This window comes from Sceloporus undulatus, chromosome 5 (assembly GCF_019175285.1).
Source record: "Sceloporus undulatus isolate JIND9_A2432 ecotype Alabama chromosome 5, SceUnd_v1.1, whole genome shotgun sequence".
In the NCBI taxonomy this organism is placed as follows: Eukaryota; Metazoa; Chordata; class Lepidosauria; order Squamata; family Phrynosomatidae; genus Sceloporus; species Sceloporus undulatus.
In genome coordinates, this window is record NC_056526.1 from 13,355,789 (window position 1) to 13,376,412 (window position 20,624).

General features: G+C 40.8%; 1 protein-coding gene across 4 annotated transcripts in view; it reads right to left on the reverse strand.

The window, feature by feature from the left end:
* The window catches only part of BCAT1 (branched chain amino acid transaminase 1), a 103,777-nt gene that overhangs the window by 11,632 nt on the left and 71,521 nt on the right, over positions 1-20,624 (reverse strand). For all 4 annotated transcript variants that reach the window (XM_042469276.1, XM_042469273.1, XM_042469274.1 and 1 more), the window contains 6 exons: positions 19,722-19,832; positions 17,051-17,170; positions 13,829-13,992; positions 9,171-9,313; positions 5,027-5,112; positions 1,596-1,736 (listed from right to left, as the gene is read on the reverse strand). In XM_042469276.1, coding sequence (XP_042325210.1) covers positions 1,596-1,736; positions 5,027-5,112; positions 9,171-9,313; positions 13,829-13,992; positions 17,051-17,170; positions 19,722-19,832 — 765 coding nt within the window. The remainder of the gene's footprint in view (positions 1-1,595; positions 1,737-5,026; positions 5,113-9,170; positions 9,314-13,828; positions 13,993-17,050; positions 17,171-19,721; positions 19,833-20,624) is intronic.

Consider the following 20,624-nt stretch of genomic DNA (forward strand, 5'->3'; position numbering starts at 1 on the left):
CATGGTCAAAGCAGCGAGCGGATGTGACAATACGGGCAGCTGAATACTGGACAGAGATTAAAGGATGGAGGTGTGAAAGAGGAAGCCCTGTCAGAAGGAGGTTACAATAATCTAGTCACGAAACCACTAGGGCATGGACTAGAGTCTTGGCAGTAGAGGCTGAGAGGAATGGACGGATCTTGGCAATGTTGAGGAGAAAGAATCTACAGGCCTTGGCGGTGGCCTGGATCTGGGGAATAAATGACAGAGAAGAGTCAAAAATGAAGCCAAGACTGCGGGCTTGATGAACCGGTTGGATAGAAGTGTCGTTGACAGAAACAGAAAAGGAATATTGAAGGGTGGGTTTAGGTGGAAAGACAAGAAGCTCAGTCTTAGACATGTTGGGCTTCAAGCGCCGAAGCCACATCCACTGAGAGATGGCAGTCAGACAAGAAGAAACTTGCTGTTTGAGCCCCGTCAAAAGGTCAGGGGTGGAGAGATACAGCTGAGTGTCGTCAGCATACAGATGATAGGAGAAACCAAAAGAACTGATGAGTTTACCTAGGGACAGTGTGTATAGAGAGAACAGAAGGGGACCCAAGACAGAGCCCTGGGGAACTCCAACAGATAGCGGAACAGAGGATGAAGTCTGACCACCCGTGACCACTGCAAAAGATCTGTCTGACAAGTAAGATTTAAACCAGTTGATATATATCTCGATATATATATTTATATATATTATATATATAGATAGTTAGATATATTTATATCTCGCCTTTCTCCCAAAACAGGGATTTAAAGACTGCATTACAGGTAGATAGACTCAATCAAGGAAGCCACAGCCCAGAATTTGCAAGATCTGAGCAAGGCTATTGATGACAGAGTAACTTGGGTGGGGTACAGACCGCCCAAAATGGGCGGTCTGCTTGTGCCTTGTTTTGCTGTGCGAGGAAGCTGCAGCAGACAAACCACGCGGCTTCCTCGTGCAGCATAAAAATCCGCAAATAGCAGGTTCTTTTTGGAACGTGATTGTGATGCCACAGTGCGCCAATGGCGCACTCATGATATCACAATGGCATCGCGACATGCAGACGCTACGCATCTGTTGCGTCAAAATGGTGGCGCCCAACTGTACAGGGCACCGCCATTTTGATGCCCTCATCACATGTGAGGGGCGAGAGGCATCTGGAAGCGTTGCCCCTCGCACGTAACGATGGTGCCCCATTTCGCCCATCTGTAGAGCGTCTTGGAAGTCTCTCATTCATGAGGTTACCATAAGCTGGTTTACTTGATTGCAATTAATAGCAGCAAAACAGTAACAACTTTCAGCCTTTAACAAGTTGGGATAGAAGTAAATGCAATAGGTATGCTATTTTTTAATATGTAATATTGTATATGTTTTATGTGCTTTTGTTTTAAATTAATGTCTTAAAAGTAATGTTTTAATTGGTTTGATGGTTTAATATGTTTTTTAACAAACATATATACCACATATTATTTTAATCTATTTTGTTTTCATTTAACTTACACTGTAAGACACTTTGAGTCCCTTTTGGGGAGAAAGGCAGGACATATATCATATAAATAAACAAATGAACAGTAATTCATGTTCTCACCTCGCCTAGGTACAATATTGTGGAAATGGGACACACAACACAAGCTGTTCCAGCCCCAAACATCTCCTTCACTCTGTTGTCTTTCAAAGCAGCTTTCAGATCACTCATGGTAATGTATCGCTCTGACACTTTAAATTCTTCCTGCAAAAGTTAGACAGGCACAGAATTAAACACTATCATCTATTTCCTCCGTTTAAAGAGCAAGCAACTTACTTGCCTTATACAGGCAGGTGACAGTTACAGAATAAGCTTATTTAGTTGTTTTTGTGGTTTTTGGGGCTATGTGGCCATGTTCTGGAAGAATTTATTCCTGACATTTTGCCTGCATCTGTGGCTGGCATCTTCAGAGAATGGTGGCCTGGGAATGGTTAAATAGACACAAATCCCCCTTGCCCTGAGGCCTTGTCATTCAATAACAGAGCAACATACAGAGTAACATGTAAATCACTTCCTCCCAGTCAAGGGCCACACAGTATATATCCCCCACTCACTTCCCTGCCAGCATTCTCTGAAGATGCCAGCCACAGATGTAGGTGAAACGTCAGGAATAAATTATTCCAGAGCACAGCTACATAGCCTGAAAAATCCACAAAAAACTATGGATGCCACCTGTGAAAAGCCTTTGACTTCACAATAAGCTTTTTATTTATTTTTAAAGTTTTCATCTCACTTTTCTAATAAGTGGTGTTCAACGTATCTGTAACCAGTAAAATACAAAGTAAAATGGGTAGGCCATTATCTCTTGATCTAGTCTGTCTCACAAGTTTGTTGAGAGAATAAAATGGGGAAGAAGAAAGAACCCTATATGTCCCCTTGAGCTACTCTGAGAAAAGTTTGTTATAAACATACTGAACAAATAAGAATGATAACATTTAATAAAACATTAGCAGGTTGATATATCTTCTGGTCTTCAGGCATAGAATCAAGATAGTTTAAGACCATACATAATTATTTTTAATATATATTATAAAACACCAAGTGCAAGTCTGAACTACAGCAAATCCATTGAATCAATGGGATTTATATACATATTTACCATTCAGCAATTGCTTCAATGGTCCTATTCCAGTTTGAACTAGCAGTTAGATTTAATTCCCCAATACATAGAACTAAAGTACAAAAGAACAGCAATAATATAAAAATAAACTGAATAAAACCCTTCTCGAAGATTTAAATCCTGGGAAGATAAACAGAGTTTTGTATGGCACGAGAAAGATAGCAGAAGGAGCATGCTTGGAAGAAAATTCCAAAGGTAGGGTGCCACTCATTTCTGCACAGAAAAAGCCTCTGTTGAGACTTCTATTGTACCTATATCCCAAAACACAGTCACATGTTTCACTGCAGCCTTAAGCAAACTAAATAAATAATTAAAGCCAGCATGCTTAACTATGTCCAGTTGGAGAGATCTTGTATGATTAGTTAAACAAGGATATTATTCTAACATATTTATTTTGATTGACAGACGGATTAGTATTTTGAGGACCCTCATAAACTGAGGCCCTAAAAGGCAGTTTATTCAGTTTGTGCAAGCATCTGACACTGCTTACAAAATCTCTCTGGCCACTTCTCAGTAGCAAAGCAGGGATACTTTGTAGTGGTGAACTTTGGTTAAATTCTAGGAGTTTATCGTACTGGCTCTGAAACGGGTCCAGTGTGTTCTAAACATGCATGCGTGGGGGTGCGCACAGAATAGGGTGGAGCCAAGACCCCATTTATCGCACGCTGGAATGCCGCCTTTGCCGCCGGGCGTTCCAGTTGCGTCCCCGTTCCATCCCAGAGGGCACCATTTCTGAGAACGCTTTTCTATAGACAATTACGGGAACGCTTCCTTATGGATAAAAAACAATGGGGTATAGGTAAAACAGATTCCGTATTAGAACAAGAATTACTTTCAGATAAAGAGGCCCCTATCTTGAGACTGTATAAACGTATTCTCCGATACCAGATGGAGGAAGAGACAATTAAAGACAACATGATTACATGGTCTAGAAATTTTGGATTTGTAATTACACTAGATCAATGGGAATTCGCCTGGGAAAAAAGATTAAAATACAACTGTAGCCAGAGTATTAAAGAAAATTTCTATAAGATCTTCTTTCGCTGGTATCTGACCGGTGAGAATTAGTAAAATGTTTAATAATGGTAATAATTTATGTTGGAAATGCGAAAAAGTTCAGGCCTCGCTTTTTCACATGTGGCGGACACGTGAAAAGGCAATAAATTTTGGAAGATGATATATTCTGAAATCAAAAAAATTGTGAATATCAAGCTCAAATTCTCTCCTGATGTATTTCTACTTAATGTAATAGATTTTGAGTTGGGGGAAAAATGTGGTAAAATACTCTTTTATATGTTATCAGCTGCAAGAATAATATATGCCCAGAACTGGAAATCGAAGATAATCCCTGCCAAAGAAGAATGGATCTATAAACTCTTAGATGTGATGGAGATGGACAAGCTTTCAAGAGGTCTTAAAAAGGAAAACCACAACATATTTAAAGAAGACTGGATTGATGTCATCAACTTCCTTAAAAAGGAGTGGGGGAGAGATCTAGTGGTGGGAATAGTACCCCTATAAGCATTGACTGTATTTGATATCTCTGTTAATCAATCATTGGCAGATTTGATCAAAAATTAGACTAACTCTGACGTCATTTATGTTTAATTTTTCAGTGGGATCTGCTGGCTTGGTGCACCCAAAAACAAAAACTGTATAGAACTTGCTGGAGGTTAGCATGGTTATAAACCCTCATTTTTTGCTTATTTGTTTAAAAGGTAATGCAAGATTTAAAAAATGATTAAAAATGGACTGCTAGCTAGGAAGTAATGAAGGAGGAAGGTATGTATATCTTTAATGCATCAAGCATATATGTTTTTAATATTTAAAAAACTCAATAAAGACTATATTAAAAAAAAAGAACAGTTCTCAGAAATGGTGCCCTCTGGGACGGAACCGGGACGCAACTGGAATGCCCAGAGGCAAAGGCGGCGTTCCAGCGTACGATAAAATGGGGTTCTTGGCCCCATCCTGTTCTGTGTGTGCCCGCGCGCGCACACGTTTAGAACGCACTGGGCCCGTTTCAGGGCCAGTATGATAAACTCCCTAGAGTCATGTTTACACAGTATAGATGGAGGAACCTTGCACGGACTTAGAAAATTTTGAAACTCAGATCTCCTTCTGAAAGTTCCCATGAGAAGTGATTCTCTTCTATAGCAAGTGAGGTGGGGGTACACACCTTGTTGCAGCAGGAAAAAAAATCCCAAATTGTTTGAAACCAGGAATGGTGTTTTTCAACTAGAAGTGACCTAATACTCACTTCTAGGAGGTTGCTGGAAAAATGCCTACAGATCCCCAGAGCCCTACACTATATCCAGAGTGTTGACTATGTATATTTCAAAACTGCTACTTGAAATTCATAGAAGTCACCTACCCACTTGCGTGCTAGGTCCAAAATGCTTTGCCTTGTCACTCCAGGGAGAATGATGCCATCTAATGGTGGAGTTGCCAGTTCCTCTTCTGTAAATACAAAGTAGAGCAATGTAAAAACAAAGAATTACATAACTGTATATTACCACCACCCCCGGCCTCCCCATTACAGAGCTGAGCATTCTGGTATGGATAAGCTGTATATGATAAGCTCAGATACTGCTGATTTACCAAACATAATTTTACTACTGTGTCTTCTTTCCTGACCTCTGATGCAGTGTAGATGGAAGCAGGGAAAGCTTATTACTTGGAAGGATATTACATAACTTTGGAGTCCCCCCCCCACATACACGATTGTTCATGGGAGGGCACGAGGATGCCAGCAGGTATGTGACACAGCTGAAACTATGTGGAGATGCCTCCACATTGAGGCGTCAAGAGGGCAATTCAATCAATGAAGTCACCATCTTTTCTAGCATTTCTCATTCCTGTAGTCCAATGGTTTCCAAACTTTAGTCTCCTAGATGTTTTTGACTTCAGCTCCCAGAATTCCTGACTGTTGGCCAAGCAGGCTGGGGATTCTCAGAACTGAAGTCCAAAACTACCTGTAGTACTGAAGTTTGGAAACTACTACTGTAATACTCTAGTCAGAGAACCTGAATCCCAGGCAATTTCAACTGAATGACAAGCAGAACACTGAATCTTAGTTTTAAAAAGTAGTAGATTTTTTGTTGTTGTGTACCTTCAAGTCATTTTTAACTTATGACAACCCTTAGATCTTGGAAAGACTTGTTCGGGGGGGGGGGGGTGCCATTGCCTTCCTCTGAGATTGAGAGAGTATGACTTGTCCAAGACCACCAAATAGGTTTCCATGGCCAAGCAGGAATAGGAGCTCTGGTCTCCCAGAGCCCTAGCCCAACACTCAAATCACTATGCCAGGCATAACCTATTTATTTCTGTGAAGCTACTGTAGGAGTAATGTATCAATGTGCTTTTTTATGTTACTCTACATGGTTTTGATTTTATAAATTTTTTATTTAATATTCTTAAAATTATACAATACATAACATTTTTCTTTGTAATAATGAGCCTTTAAAAAAATTCAATGATATATCCTATTAGAAACAGCACTGATTTTTTTAAAGTTTCAAAACATTTAACACAACCCTGAGGATAAAAGTATAGGTTCCTCCACCTGCCTTTTTGAAACAATCAGGGGCTAAACAGACTGCCCCTTTGGAGCGGCCTGCTGCTGCCTCATTCAGACTGGATTGGGGCTGCAGCAACTATATGCTGCGGCCCCGATCTGGCATTTCCATGGTACAAAAAAGAGCCTCAAAAGGCGACTCCTTTTTGCGTCACAGAAAGAGCACCTTTGCCACTGTAGCGGCACTTTCTGGTGCTCCTTTTGGTACTGCGTCAAAGGAGTGCTGTGATGCCACCTGCCATGCGGTCAGGCGCAAAGCATGACAGTGGCGTCAAGGCAGCATTGGGGTGTTCGTTGCGTGGATGCCACGCTTCCACTCTGCCCCAAGGTCGGCATACAATGCTGGTCTGTACAGCCTGTGTATCACCTGTCTAAATAAAAGGTCATTACCTGCTAGTGAGAAAAGAGCAGAGAGTGGGCCAACATAGCCTCTTTTGGAGAAGAGTTATAGAATTTACACAAGACACCAAGAAGGGCCACTCCTGTATCCTCCCCAGAAATGTGCATAGTTGTGGTAGTAATGAGGGGGTATCCACACTACAGAAATAAAGCAGTTTAACTGCCATAACTCTTATCTTACATAATCCTGGGATCAAAGGTACCAGCGCCCTCTAACAGACTAGGCTCACCAAACTACAAATCTCACCAAACTACAAATCCCAGGACTCCAGAGGATGGAGCCATGATCGTTAAAGAGATGGGTTGCCATTGCCTTCCTTTTTGGTTGGAAGAGTGTGACTTGGCCAAGGTCACTTAGTGGTTGTCCACAGATGAATAAGGATTCAAATCCTGCTCTTCCGGAGCCCTAGTCTAACACTCAAACCACTACTATGCTGGCTCGTGTGTGTGTGTGTGTGTGCGTGTGAGAGAGAGAGAGAGAGAGACAGACAGACAGACAGACAGACAGACAGACAGAGAGATGCCTATGTCTTCAAGTCGTTTCTGACTTTTAGCGACCCTATCAAGGGGGTTTCTTGGCAAGATTTGTTCAGAGGAGGTTTTCCATTGCCTTACCCTGAGGATGAGAGCATGTGACTTGCCCAAGGTCACCCAGTGGGTTTCATGGCCAAGATGGGAATCAAACCCTGGTCTCCACAGTCATAGTCCAGCACTCGAAAAACTATGCCACACTAGCTCCCACTTATGTCTTACCAACACACATATAACCAAGTAATCTGATACAGCACATTGTGCAAGCAATTGTATTCTTAAGGAGAGAATGAACACTAGATATTAACTGGTGCTCCTAATATCAAGTGGGAAATTAGTAATTAGACAAAAGCGTGTTAGAATACACTAATACAGGGAAAAGCCTTTACATGCAGAACTACTAAATCAGGTTGGCAACTAAATAGCTAGGCCTTTGGAAGGGCCAGAGGCACAGAGGGTATGAAAAAGGGAAAGAAAAATGCAGCTATCTTCTAATAGGGAGAAAGGAGCGTACTAAGACCAGGGAAGAATAAACACTACAGAATTAATGCAGTTTGACATCGCTTTAACTGCCATGGCTCAATGCTATGGAATTATGGGATCTGTAGTTTTGTGAGATTTATTTTAGTCTTGTATGTCAGAGAGTTCTGGTGCCACAACAAACTACAAATCTCAAGATTACATAAAATGGAGCCAAGATAATTAAAGCCGTAACAAAATGCATTAATCCAGCACTGTGGCGGTAGCCCTAGTTAGATAAACAACTTGGATGAACATCCCAAATCTTTACTAGTAGAATGGGGATGTATTTCTTCACTCATTCTCATAAACAAGAATGATTCATCTGAAAAGTATCCATTCCACTGATTATGAGAGAACATTTTTTAAAATGTTTTTTCACATTTTGGACTTTGAGGTGATCAAATCTGTTTGCACAAAAAAACTTGTTTTTTTCAAAAACAAATTAATTTTGCACAGCAAGCTCCTAGGGTTTAACCCCCCCCCCCACACACACACACACAAATGGATTTTTTGTACCAAAGTCTCTATTTTTTTACATCCCTGTGGCAGCGACATTTGTCCAAGTGTACTTCCCCCAGAAGCACTCATCTAACATGGCCAGTGGGAATTCTGGCTGGTGGATTCAGCGAGTTGTATTTTAAAATGCAGCTTTTCCAAAACTCAGTGTTTGAACATTTAAGAGTTTGTTCCTTTTCTGTTTTTGAACTATGTTCCAACATAGGAATTGGGACATGTTTCTTCTGTCCCTGTTCTCTCCTTTGATGAGGCTAGCAATTATAACTGCAGAATTCCAAACGACATGTATTTCATTCTTCTGGGTTCTCCATTCTGACCAGTTTAATTGCATTACCTGGTTGGCTCGGGTCCATGTTATTTGAAGGACCATATTTTCCCTTTATGAACCTGTCTGTGTTTTGAGATCTTCTGGGGCAGCCCTGCTCTCTCTCCCACCATTCTCACATGTACATCTGGTGGGAACACAGAAGAGGGCCTTCTTAGCAGCTGTTCCCAGGTTCTGGAACTCTTTTCCAAGAGAGGTCAGACTGGCACCCTCCTTGCTATCTTTCTGCAGGCAAGTTAAGATTTGAATTAAGATAAGAATTCTCTGAAGATGCCAGCCACAGATGTTGGCAAAACATCAAGAAGAAAATCTTCTAGAACATGGCCACATAGCCTGAAAAACCCACAAAAAAACTAGGTTAAGATTTCATTCAAAAAAAATTGGCAGGCTTGGGAAGACTAACCGCTCAAAGGGACTAGGACCTGCAAAATTGTACTGTACTTTTATGTTTTTTTCATTGTTTTTAATAGCTTTGTTTATTCACTAGTTTTCATTTTATGGACAGTTTAATAATATTTTTAACTTCTGTATTTAGTATATTTTTAGCCACAATTCTTCCAATTTGAGAATCACTGCTTAACAACAAATATATTCGTCAAAACTGATGGAAAATATCAGTCAGGAACTGAATATGGAATGCTGCTGTACCTCCATCTTCATTTCGCCAATACAGAAAGAGATTCATGGTCCCAACTTCTGTAATTTGATGCTCGTCTCCATAAAGCCAGAGAACCTGCTGGCACCCTAATTCCATAGCTTCACGCTGGGCATAAATAGAAGACCCATAGTTCCTTTTGGAAACAGAGAAAAATTGTAAGATTATATATGCTTTGACTGACTATATTCCCACCATAGATCTGTATTTTGTCCCTTGGTTTAACATTTCTATCACGACTGATATGATAAAACATATTTAATTCCAGACACACTAGAGATATGAGGTACTGGATCTCAGATATCCTGTATGGAAGCATGTGTTCTACCACCTAGCTTGGCATCCTCTCTTACCGATACCTTCAAAAATGGAAACTGGAATGTTTGAAAAAGAAGCCTCAATGCTTCATAGTCATGGATTTCAGGAATGGCTAACCATCTCTACCAGGGAGACAACAGCTTCCTGGTATATCCGTCAGCTAGCTGAATGTCATATATCAACAGCTGTACTATCTGTTATTTTGGCTGGTACAACAGGATGTTGTTAGGCAAGCAGCCAGCCATGCCTCAGGAACCACCAAATACATTGCCCACATGCCTGTATTTCACTAGACAGCCACAGATGTCTTTGTCCTGAGCCAAGAAAAAGATAGCATTTTCAGCTGGGTCTGTCCTTCAACCTGGCACCATGCTGCTGAATCTGATGACACCAAAGAGGATCATTCTAGGGATGGCACCAGTCACTGGAGATCAATGTAGCTAAGCCTTCCTGGAGCTTCTTTTCAAAGTTCCAGTCCCACGGACAGGAAATATGAGGGACTCTTGTTAACTGTAGCCCAGTTTTACCATAATAGACATCCAGCCTCACTCTTTGATTGTGGCATACAAGAAAAATGTACACTGAACAAACAAGTCCAACTTGGTTTGGTTTAGTTTTAAGAGGAGGGGTCTTCTGAGCCTCTCATCCCTAAATCATGCTGTTTTATCTTCCAGAAAGTGGTAAGACAAAGCAACTGACACAATTTGGGAGTGAGGAAAAAATGACCAAAAAGAAGAGGATTACTTGTGAAGGTAATCGTTCAGTAAGTTTAAAAAAGATTATTCCAGGGATGATGGATCACTGACACCTGAAAATCTTTGTTTTTAGGAAACATCAGTCTGGCTAGAAGCCTATGAAAGGGGCCACAATTCAAAGGCAGAAAATATGTTCTGCATGGAAACCATCCCAGATTCAGTTCATGGTATCTTCAGTTTAAAGGATCAGACAACATATGGTACAGAAGACTTCTGCCTGAGACACAAAATTATTGACACTCAAAACACATAATCCTGAACTAGATAATAATAATAATAATAAAATTTTATTTGTATTTTCCCACCTCTCCCAGGTGGATCGAGGTGGGATTACAACCCAATACAATATATAATATATAAATAGCAACAATAAAAACAGCAATATAGTACAATAGAATATAAAAAGAGATAACAATTAAAAATGATACTATCAAAGCGAAAGAGGAGAGAGGTCAATGAGGTAGAAGAATATGTCTTATAAGAGATCAGGTGGATAAGCTCACCAGAAGAGATCCGTCTTAACTGCTCTCTTAACGGCCTCCAAGGAGGTAGTGAGACGGATCTCTTCCGGCAGACTGTTCTAGAGTTTTGGAGCAGCTGCAGTAAAGGCTTTCTGGGAAGTGGAAGTTAATCTGGTTGTGTGTGATTCCAACAAATTCTTCCCTTATGTTCTAAGTTTGCAGGGCAGATTATGTAGAGAGAGGCGTTCCCGCAAGTAACTCGGGCCCAAGCTATGTAGGGCTTTAAAGGTAATAACCAACACCTTGTATTGCGCCTGGAAGCTAATCGGCAGCCAAGAGCACCAGCAGGGTCACACTTTCCCTATCGATGCCCTGACGGGAGATCACTGACTAAAGCGACCATGGCAGTCTCAACTCCATATCCCAACCCTGAAGCCAGTTTGAAATTAGTCCAGATAACTGGCTTCATCCAAGACAGCTTGGAGTTGGAAGGCAACTGCTCTTTCGATCTCTTTGCCCAGGAATGGTAATGAGACCGGTCTGTAATTACTTCTCACCAGGGGATCTAGGGAGGGTTTTTTCAAGAGCGGTTTGACCACCACTTGTTTAAGTTGGTCTGGTAATTTACCCTCTCTAAAGGATGTACTAAATATAGATCTCAACAATGTTTTTATTGCATCACTTCCCTGGGCGGTCAATCATGACGGGCAAGCACCAAGAGGGCATGTCGTCTTTCTTACACTTCCAAAAAGTTTGTTCACTTCATCGGTATTTACAAACTCAAAATGATCCAGTTTAACACAGTCCACGGAGCCACTGGACACCTCTCTTACTGTTTCTGTTCTAATGCCCGCATCCAGATCAGCTCTTATCTGACAGATTTTATCTGCAAAAAAGTCATTAAGAGCATCACAGCAGGCTATAGTTGGTTCCAATAGAGGGTTCAGAGTGGGAGGCAGTTGGTCAGCTTTTACCACCCTGAACAGCTCTGCTGGACGAGACTCTGCAGACGCAATATGTGCAGCATAGAAAGAATTCTTTGCTGCATCTACTGCCACTCTATAGGAATCCAAAAAGTCTCTATGGTGTGTCTTGTCAGATAAGCGTTGATGTTTCCGCCTGCGGCGTTCTAGTCATTGCGCAGCCTGTTTCATTTTACGAAAATCTTGCGTGTACCATGGTTTCCTATTAGAAGCAGGCCAGAAAGGACGCTCAGGAGCGATAATGTCTATAATCCCGTTAAGATCGTTATTCCAGGTACCAACCAAGGCTTCAACAGAATTGCCATCATTTCCAACCATAAAACCTTCTAGGACCTCCTGGAACCTAGTTGGTTCCATCAGCCTTCGAGGGCGGACCATTCTAATAGGTCCTCCACCCCTGAAGAAGATATGGGTAGTGGCCTTCAGTCCTTCCTTAACCAGGAAGTGATCCATCCATGACAGAGCAGATGTCTGAATCACCTCTGCCTATGGCTGTTCCTGACCTGTACTAAAGACCACATCGAGTGTATTACCAGCACAATGTGTTTACCCTGAGACCAGCTGGGACAGGCCCATGGCTGTCATGGAAGTCATGAACTCCCGAGCTGCACCTGTTAGATCTAATGAGCTGGACTCAAAGGGGATGTTGAGGTCCCCCAGGACAAGAAGCCTAGGAGATTCCAGCACCAGCTCCAAGATCAGCTGTGTCAGCTTGGCCAGGAAGTCGGTTAGGCAACGGGGTGGACAGTATACCAACAGAATCCCCAGACTGTCCTTAGCATTCAGGGTCAGGTAAATATACTCGATATGGTCTGTTTTCCAGACAGGTTTCCAGGTCAAGGTGAAGGTATTTTTGTGAGCCAAGATGGATGAACACTGAACAAAAGCCACCTCAAATGCCTTCTTTTGGCACAAAGGCAGAGTTTCAACAAATTAATTAAAAGAATAAATAGAACAATTTTAACAGGTATAGGGCAGCATCTTATGTTGCTATGAAATGATCCTAAGTTCAGTAACTCCTTTTGGCCTCGCCAATGGTGGTATCTTGTCACAAAGGACTCCAGTATGCGTTTGCACTGCACTCTCAGTTCTAATGGGCTATACAGGAAGCCGAGTGCATAGCAAGCATGTCTTATGAGCGAAGACTTGCAGAAGACAGCTAAAAATCAGTCTAAGTGTCAATAGTCCCATGCCTAACGCATACACTTGCTCCAGATCAGAGGGATGTGTTACCCTACATTTGCTTTGGTCAAATCCTCTTGGGCTACAGGAGGTTTTGGTGTGCTTCTGTCCAATCATTCCCAGGTCACATGGAAAATGTTCTCTGTGCCCTCTATTCCACCCACAGGACAAGATAGGCACATAACCTTCATACTAAGAAAGAACTATAATACTGTAATTAATAAGGGTTTTCATTGGGGTATACTCTGTAAGTGTAGTTAATATACTGGTGAATTCAGCTGCAAACTGTGAACTAAGGTCTATTATTTAAACAAACCAGTTAGTGTTAGTGTTCACAGCTCTATTTCCATTAATTAAATCTGTTATAGCATTTACTTTTTTCCCTGTATGCTTCAGAATTGCTTGAAACATTGCAATTGCCTAGCAATTTAGCTACTGATTTAACTCAGTGGTTATGGAGCTATTACACTGAATTAAGAAATTTCAGAGGGAAAAAAACTGCCTATGGCATCAGTGGATTTTTTCTATTGTCTCTAAAATGCTTTGCATAGAAAAGGAACCAGCATCAAGTTCTTAACATCTCAAATAACATTGTGGAAAATATATTTTCTTTAAAAATAAATTAGAACGCTGTGACTAGTCAGCCCTGACAATTCCAAGCTAGATGGACCAATGCTTTAGATCTATATACAGTGACTTCCTTAAAAGAGGCATGGGGAAATGTAGGCCATCCAAGCCTTTTAGCCTACAAGTCTCACCAATTCACCCAGCATGGCCAGTGGTAAGCAACTATGAGTTGTAGTCTGAAATTTTCAGAGGATCAAATGTTCTCCATGCCCTCCCTTAGAACGTACTATCTACCATTTTGTATGTGAGGATATTCTCATGCTTGCAAGGAACAAATTGAATACAATTTAAGTATGTAGCATTCCTTTATCAGGGATTCACTTACCCTCCAAGTTTGCAGTCTCCCGTCCCTCCTTTCCAGGCTCGGACATATTTTGGATCTGCCCACAAGGATATGGGATTAAAAGTTCCACTCGAGAAGTATGGACCGACAGGACTCAGTATGACATAGAGAAGGGCCTTTGATGGCTTCTTGACTCCAAGGGAGGGCTGGACATTGGAAATAAAGACAAATTTGGTTCAATGGTTGGTTCATTTCTGATGAAGCTGTCAGGTTTGCCATAACCATAAAATCCCATTGCGCTGTTAAAACTATAGTTATAGGACTAAGATCAGAAAAGAATACAGACACATGAGTAATAATAAATATCTGCATGCTGGGATGGGCATTGCTACTGGCCACAGGCAGCGTTGCCGATTTCCGGGGAATTTCCCAGAATCTGGGGAATTCAATTGATTTCTTTCTGGTGATTTTGACTGAATATTCCGGTAAATATTAGGGAATTCTGGGGATTTTGGTAAAACATTCTGGGGGATATCTTCAAGGCTTGTTGGCAACACTGGCCACAGGATGTGATTTTAGTCTCAGCTCAGGGTAACTGTGAAGGGGATGGTAGTCATTTTCAGTTCTTTCAGTTTTTAGATTTGATGAAATATTGCTGATTTTTGCAGTTTTGTAGCACTTTTAGTGTGGTTTTGGACAGGCTGGTTAAAAACTGCACAATTCTAGGAGACTCTGAGCATTTCAAGAGGTCTCTTGGGAGAATTCAGATGTTGTAAAATAAGGTTGTGAAGCCACATGCAACACATGGGCCATAGTTTCCCCACTGTAAACAGAAGTTCCCTTGCAGAGCCCCTTCTATGGTTGCCAATATCTACAGTGCTTCATAAATAAAGTTTAATAATAATAATAATAATAATAATAATAACAACTTCTGAAACAATTGCTGCCATTATCATTTGAACAGAGCTCAGAAAAGTTACTTTTTAAGAGTACAGTTCCCAAAATCCACCAGTGGAATTCTGAGAGCTGGCATTCACCAAGTAACTTTCCAAGCTCTGGATTTAACAGCAATTTAATTTGCAAAGCACAAACAGATTGATTTTCATTCATTTTATGACACAGTTGTTGATTTCTGCAAGTCAAGCCACTGTTGAAGGGACAGGAGAAACCACAAGATTAGGGGCAGGGTTTACAGCAGACAACCCTAATTTCTGGCAGTAATTAAATTGAACATTTCTGCCACTGCCTTCTCATTCTTTTTGTTTGTTTGTTTGTTTGTTTAATGTCCATGCTGCTACATGCGCTGAACATATTGAAATAGTGATAAAATGGCAAGGATATCAAAAGTACAACTTTCAGACTGCGCACAGTTGCACATGATTTTAAAAAACGTACATGAACATACTCTAATCAAGTGCAATTAATTCTTTAACAGGTGTCTTCTCTTGCAGACTGCTGCTCTTTCTGTAAGTTAGAGTGGCTCACCAAGAATAAATTATGTTGTGGAGGAGATACATGTCCATACAAAAAATGAACATGCATATGTGCAGTGAAATGACAAAACATTTCCACTAGGTGGTACTATCATAAAAAGCAGCAGCATTATAATTTCTTTCCAAACTATTTCATCAACAGACGTAATCCACCATATTTATATATATATGAGACTAGGGATATTTCACACAGGACAATTTTGCTACATGGATATCACTTCACTAGAAGAACAAGTATTTATATTGCACAATTTATGTACCATTTCCATAAACATTTTTACCTTTTTAATTGTATTTTATTCTTTTAACATGTAATTTGGTTTAATATTGTAATAATTTACTTCTATTTTAATGTAACTTTTTGTATGATTTTAACTGTACTGTTTTTTTAATCCTGTAAGCCACCTTGAGTCCCAGTTTTGGGGAAAAGGCAGGATAATAACAACAACAGCAACAACAACATATAGAAGGAAGATCAGTACAAAAAGTTGTTCATTCAAATTAGAAAGCAATGTGGTGGCAGGTTTGGTCATTTACATTTGCAGGCAACAAAAGGCATGCAAGTTGTAGAAAGCAGATTACATACGAACTAGTTAGTTGCACTTAGATCCTACTGAAATCAATCAGACTCAGGTAAGTCTGGGATACATTCCAGTCATCAATAGGATATTTAGTCTGGATCCTACACAAATTGCCCTGTGTGGCCTAACCATGTTTAGTAACAATCCCCAATAACCTCAGACTCTTCTACATTGGGTTCCATCTCATGGTGGCAGAAAGAAATGATTAAACTCCGGCAACACTTAATAAATATAAACTTAAGAGTTTATGTTGCGTGTTTACATTTCTGTCTTTACATCTTAACATTGTAGTTATTAAAATCATTCAGCAAAGCAAAGGATCTTGAGCCAGTTTTGAAAGTACAGTTGGCCCTGCATATTTGTGGATTTGACTTTTTCTGATCTGATTATACACTGATTTGATTAGTATGTTTTCTCTAGGAATCTCTAGGTCTTCCAGTGCAAATCTATGGTCAATGTCTACCAGAAGTTGCTCTGGAGGACCCCAAGATTCCTAGAGAGAACACTTCTCTAGGCATTTGTACATCCTCCAGCACAATTCTATGGTCAATGTCTGGCAAATGTTAATAACAAATTAGTACTGGAGGACCCAGAGATTCCTAGAGAGGTAAAATAAACTACGATTTTTTTAATTTGTATTTTTTTTCCACTTTCACAGGGCTCCTGCACTTTTAACCCCAGAGAATGCGGAGGGCCCACTGTATGTCGTGAATTTTTGTGTACTACATTTTACACTGTCAGATGCATGGAGTATAATCTTTAGAGGCTCAGGTCTATTTACAGCACCCACTGGGGATGGGTGAATGTTAACTATGGGGCTCAATAGATGGGGGCCGTGGCAATGGATCTGACCTTTCTGTGGCACAAAAAGAAGCCACAAAAAGTGGCTCCTTTTTGTGCCACGCGAAGGGCACCCCAGCCGGGGCAGAGGGGGCAATTTTCGGAAGAAGTGTTCCCGGAAATCAGCCCCTGGGGAACACATACAGAACAGGATGCGTATGCTCGGCGGCAGCAGCGGCGTTCTCACTGTGCGGTAAAAACCGTCCCCCACTGCCTCCCATCCCCAGAACATTCCCTTTTGGAATGCTACAGGCCCGTACCAGGGCCAATGCAATAAAGCTCGGAGATAACATCTGTCATAGCTTAAAAAAATAAACCAAAATCAAAACCAAAAAAGGTGTTTCCCCCACCTCTGTCCCAATTAAAGTAGGGCGAATATACAAGCTAGCAGAGGTCGAATACGGCACCCACTCCTTTTCAACTTCCACCAGTTTCCGGATACACTCCAAAAGCTCTTCTTTGTCAAATCCCTGAAAGAGAAAGGAAAGGAAGACGATACTTATTTGTAGAAATAACCTTCATGGGAACACACTCCAATGGGAACATTTAATTAGGCCATTAAATCAGAGGCCGTGACGTTCCCGGGTGTTTAGTACACTATAGTTACTGTGCGATAAGTCACAATGCCAAAAGGTCTTATGATTATTTTAAAACTACCCAATAAACAAGCTGGCGTGACTCATTTCATCCCAATTGCGAAATATATTTCCACTACATGAGTACAGGGAAATTTGTGTTTGGACATTTGTGAACCTTGAAAAAGGAAGGAAACAGGCAGAACTTGGAAAATTTACATTTTTTGGATTACATTTCCCAGAATCCCCCAGTGGCCATACTAGTGGGGGATTTTGTAAAATCTAGCAGATTATCAGATGGGGGATGAAACCTCTTCCCATTCTTTTCCTGTTTTTATAGCGCGATTGCGAGAAAATTTTCATACGACGTCACACTTATCCTGTCATTGCCCTCTCCAGAAAGCATGATTGACTGTAATTATGCAAGACTTTCAAATGACATTGCGCAGATCCCGTCATTGAAGCGGCATTGCCCGATATTTTACATTAATGGGAGTTCGTGTTAATGCAATGCCGCTTCAATGATGGGACAATAGTGCTGCGATCTGAAAGACTTTCAAGGGATCTCAGTCACAGACAGGATAAAGATGGGGGAGTGATCTGTCCTTATCCCATCTGTGTGTGATAATCTCCCTAGTCTCAAAAAGATTTTTTTTCTAAGCTCTGAAAACGGAAGTGAGAAAGGAGACTCTCACCTTGCAAATCCATTCTTATATGAGTGCCCCAACCTCAAGATACAAAAAGAATAGTTGCTAGACTGAAAATTGGAGAGGGCTCCAGCCCCTTTAATGGCTGTGTAGAAGAGGGAATTTCAGCAAGTGTTGCTTCTCATGTAACCAGGTGAAACTCCCTCTCCTACATTACTATTAGAGAGACAGGAATCCTCTCCATTTTTAATTTTAGTAAGTCTAAGTAGGTTGGTAATTAATGCACCGGAAGTGCACTTTTTGAAGGCCTCCTATCCAATTTGTATCATAGCTTCTAATGCTCTCTGCCTTCAAATCGTCTATCAGCGTATGGCAACCCCATGGATTTCACAGGGTTTTCTTTGCCAAGGAATACTCAGGTGGTTTTGCCAGTTCCTTCCTCTGAAATAGCTTATAGCACATGGTATTGTTGGTGGTCTCCCATCCAAGTACTTACTATGGCTGACCCTGCTTAGCTTCCAAGATTAGATAGGAACTGGTGCTTTAGGCCTTTTCTTGTTGTTGTGTGCCTCCAAGTCATTTTTACTTATGGTGACCCTAAGACAACCATAGGGTTTTCTTGGCTAGTTTCTTCAGAGGGGGTTTGTCATGGGCATCCTCTGAGGCTGACAGAGAGTGACTTGCCCAAAGTGTGACTCGCCCAAGGGTTTTTATGCTCAAACGGGGAATTGAACACTGATCTCCAGAGTCATAGTCCAAAGCTGTGGGCTTTTATGCTCAAGCAGGGAATTGAACACTGATCTTCAGAGTCGTAGTCCAACACTCAAACCATTACACCATGCTTGCTCTCGCTTTAGGCTATAACCTGATTATTAGGCACATCAGCTAGTTTCCTGAGATGCAGGCAAAGACTGCCACCAAAAGTTTCTGTTAAATCAATTCTCCAGCACAGACATGGGTTCTCTCAGTGTTTTCTCCCACCGTTTTATTTTTTGCTATTTTTGTACCAGCACATCACCATCATCATCAGTTGTTAATATTTAAAACACCAACATGTTTTAAAGTGTTTAGGACACATCTACACAGACCAAATAAAACAATCTCATCTAGTTTTCACAGCAAGCTGGTCAAATGATGTACAGAATGACTGGGGATGAATGCATGTCTTTTACAGGGCTTTAATCCAGAGAAATAAAAATGGGGATTTATTCTTGTTTTTGAGTGGGAAATCTGGATATTTCTGCATGTTTGTGGCCTGCACTCTATAGCAATGTCGCTATGAGGGCAGGTGGGGGAGAAAAGTTCAGAAACATGTACATTTACATATATGGGGTGGGCAGGAAAAAATCCAGAGCAGCCACAGCCATCTGGCCATGCATACTGCAATTTATCAGACCAGGGTGTGTTCGAAAGGGAGAATTATGTGGACACGTCTCTTGAACTCACCTCTCTGTGTGTAGACAAGTCCATAGTTGCTGTGCCTAAGTGTAACCAAAAGATAAGATGGATTTTCCTGTCCATGTACACAGTGATTTTAATGATTTTGTTTTAACTTATGTAGTAGTTACAATGCATCCCATTTTGGGAGAGAGGTAAGAAATAAATCAAACATATATATATAAATAATCACTGGGGAATCTTCTTGGAGGGAACATCATCAACATGGAACTGAAGTGCTTCTAGTATTCAGTTACAATTACCAATTGCTCTCAGTCTTTAAAAGGCGTCAGTAGCTGGGATGAAAATACCATCCTATGCCAAAGGTGATGAGGGAAAAAGAAAATGCTTGCATTACGCACTGGCAAAGTGGCTCGCACAGCTGACCGCAACATCCTGTCCATGTTGAGTCTTGGTCGGAAGAGGCGAATTTTACCATCCACTCCTCGGTATGCCTTCATGCCTTCAAACAGCTAAAGCATCAAAGAAAAAAATTGGAAACAGTAAGTTTTCTGTACCACCAGCAATGATCAAGATCAGACATATTATATTACAGTAAACACTTTAAATTCGTCTTTCAAAATGGTTATAAAATAACTTTCCAAGATAAGATAGTTAATATTTTGCATGTTCACTAACAATTAAACAACTCCTGTCTCATACTCCAAATAATTTAAAAAAAGAATTATTGCACTGTCCAATCTCTTATTTTATAAAGGGTCTATCAGTCTAGCACATCTAACATCTTGCTTTTGAGTCTGAGGTTGCATTTTACTTATCAGGCAAGCAGGAACTCTTGTTGCAGTCATCCTGTTTGACTTACTACTGACAGATTAACTGGACCTTTGGCTGGTTAATCTGGAAATTGTGTGCCAAATTTGAAATTTTGAATTACAGATTTAAAATCAGAAGGGCTAATTAATGACACTTGTTTAGTTTTTGAGGCTATGGGATGATCTAGACTTCAGCTTAGCATTATGTGAACCAATTATTAGTACTCAGCCTCTATCCTTAGCATTAACTTGCCCATAATCAAACCAAGGCTTCTGATTCCAGTTTGCAGGCAACCTGTGAAATTACGCAAACTAATGTTTGCCTGGTTCAGAGGGAAGAGGACATTAGAAGGGGAATTCCTATGGATAAAGAAGCCATAAAAGAAACCAGACCAAGAGCACAAGGGAGCACAAGTTACAGCTCAGGATTGATTTACCCTGGCAAGAATACTCCAGACTACTCTTGATATATTCTGGCCAAATCCCCCATGT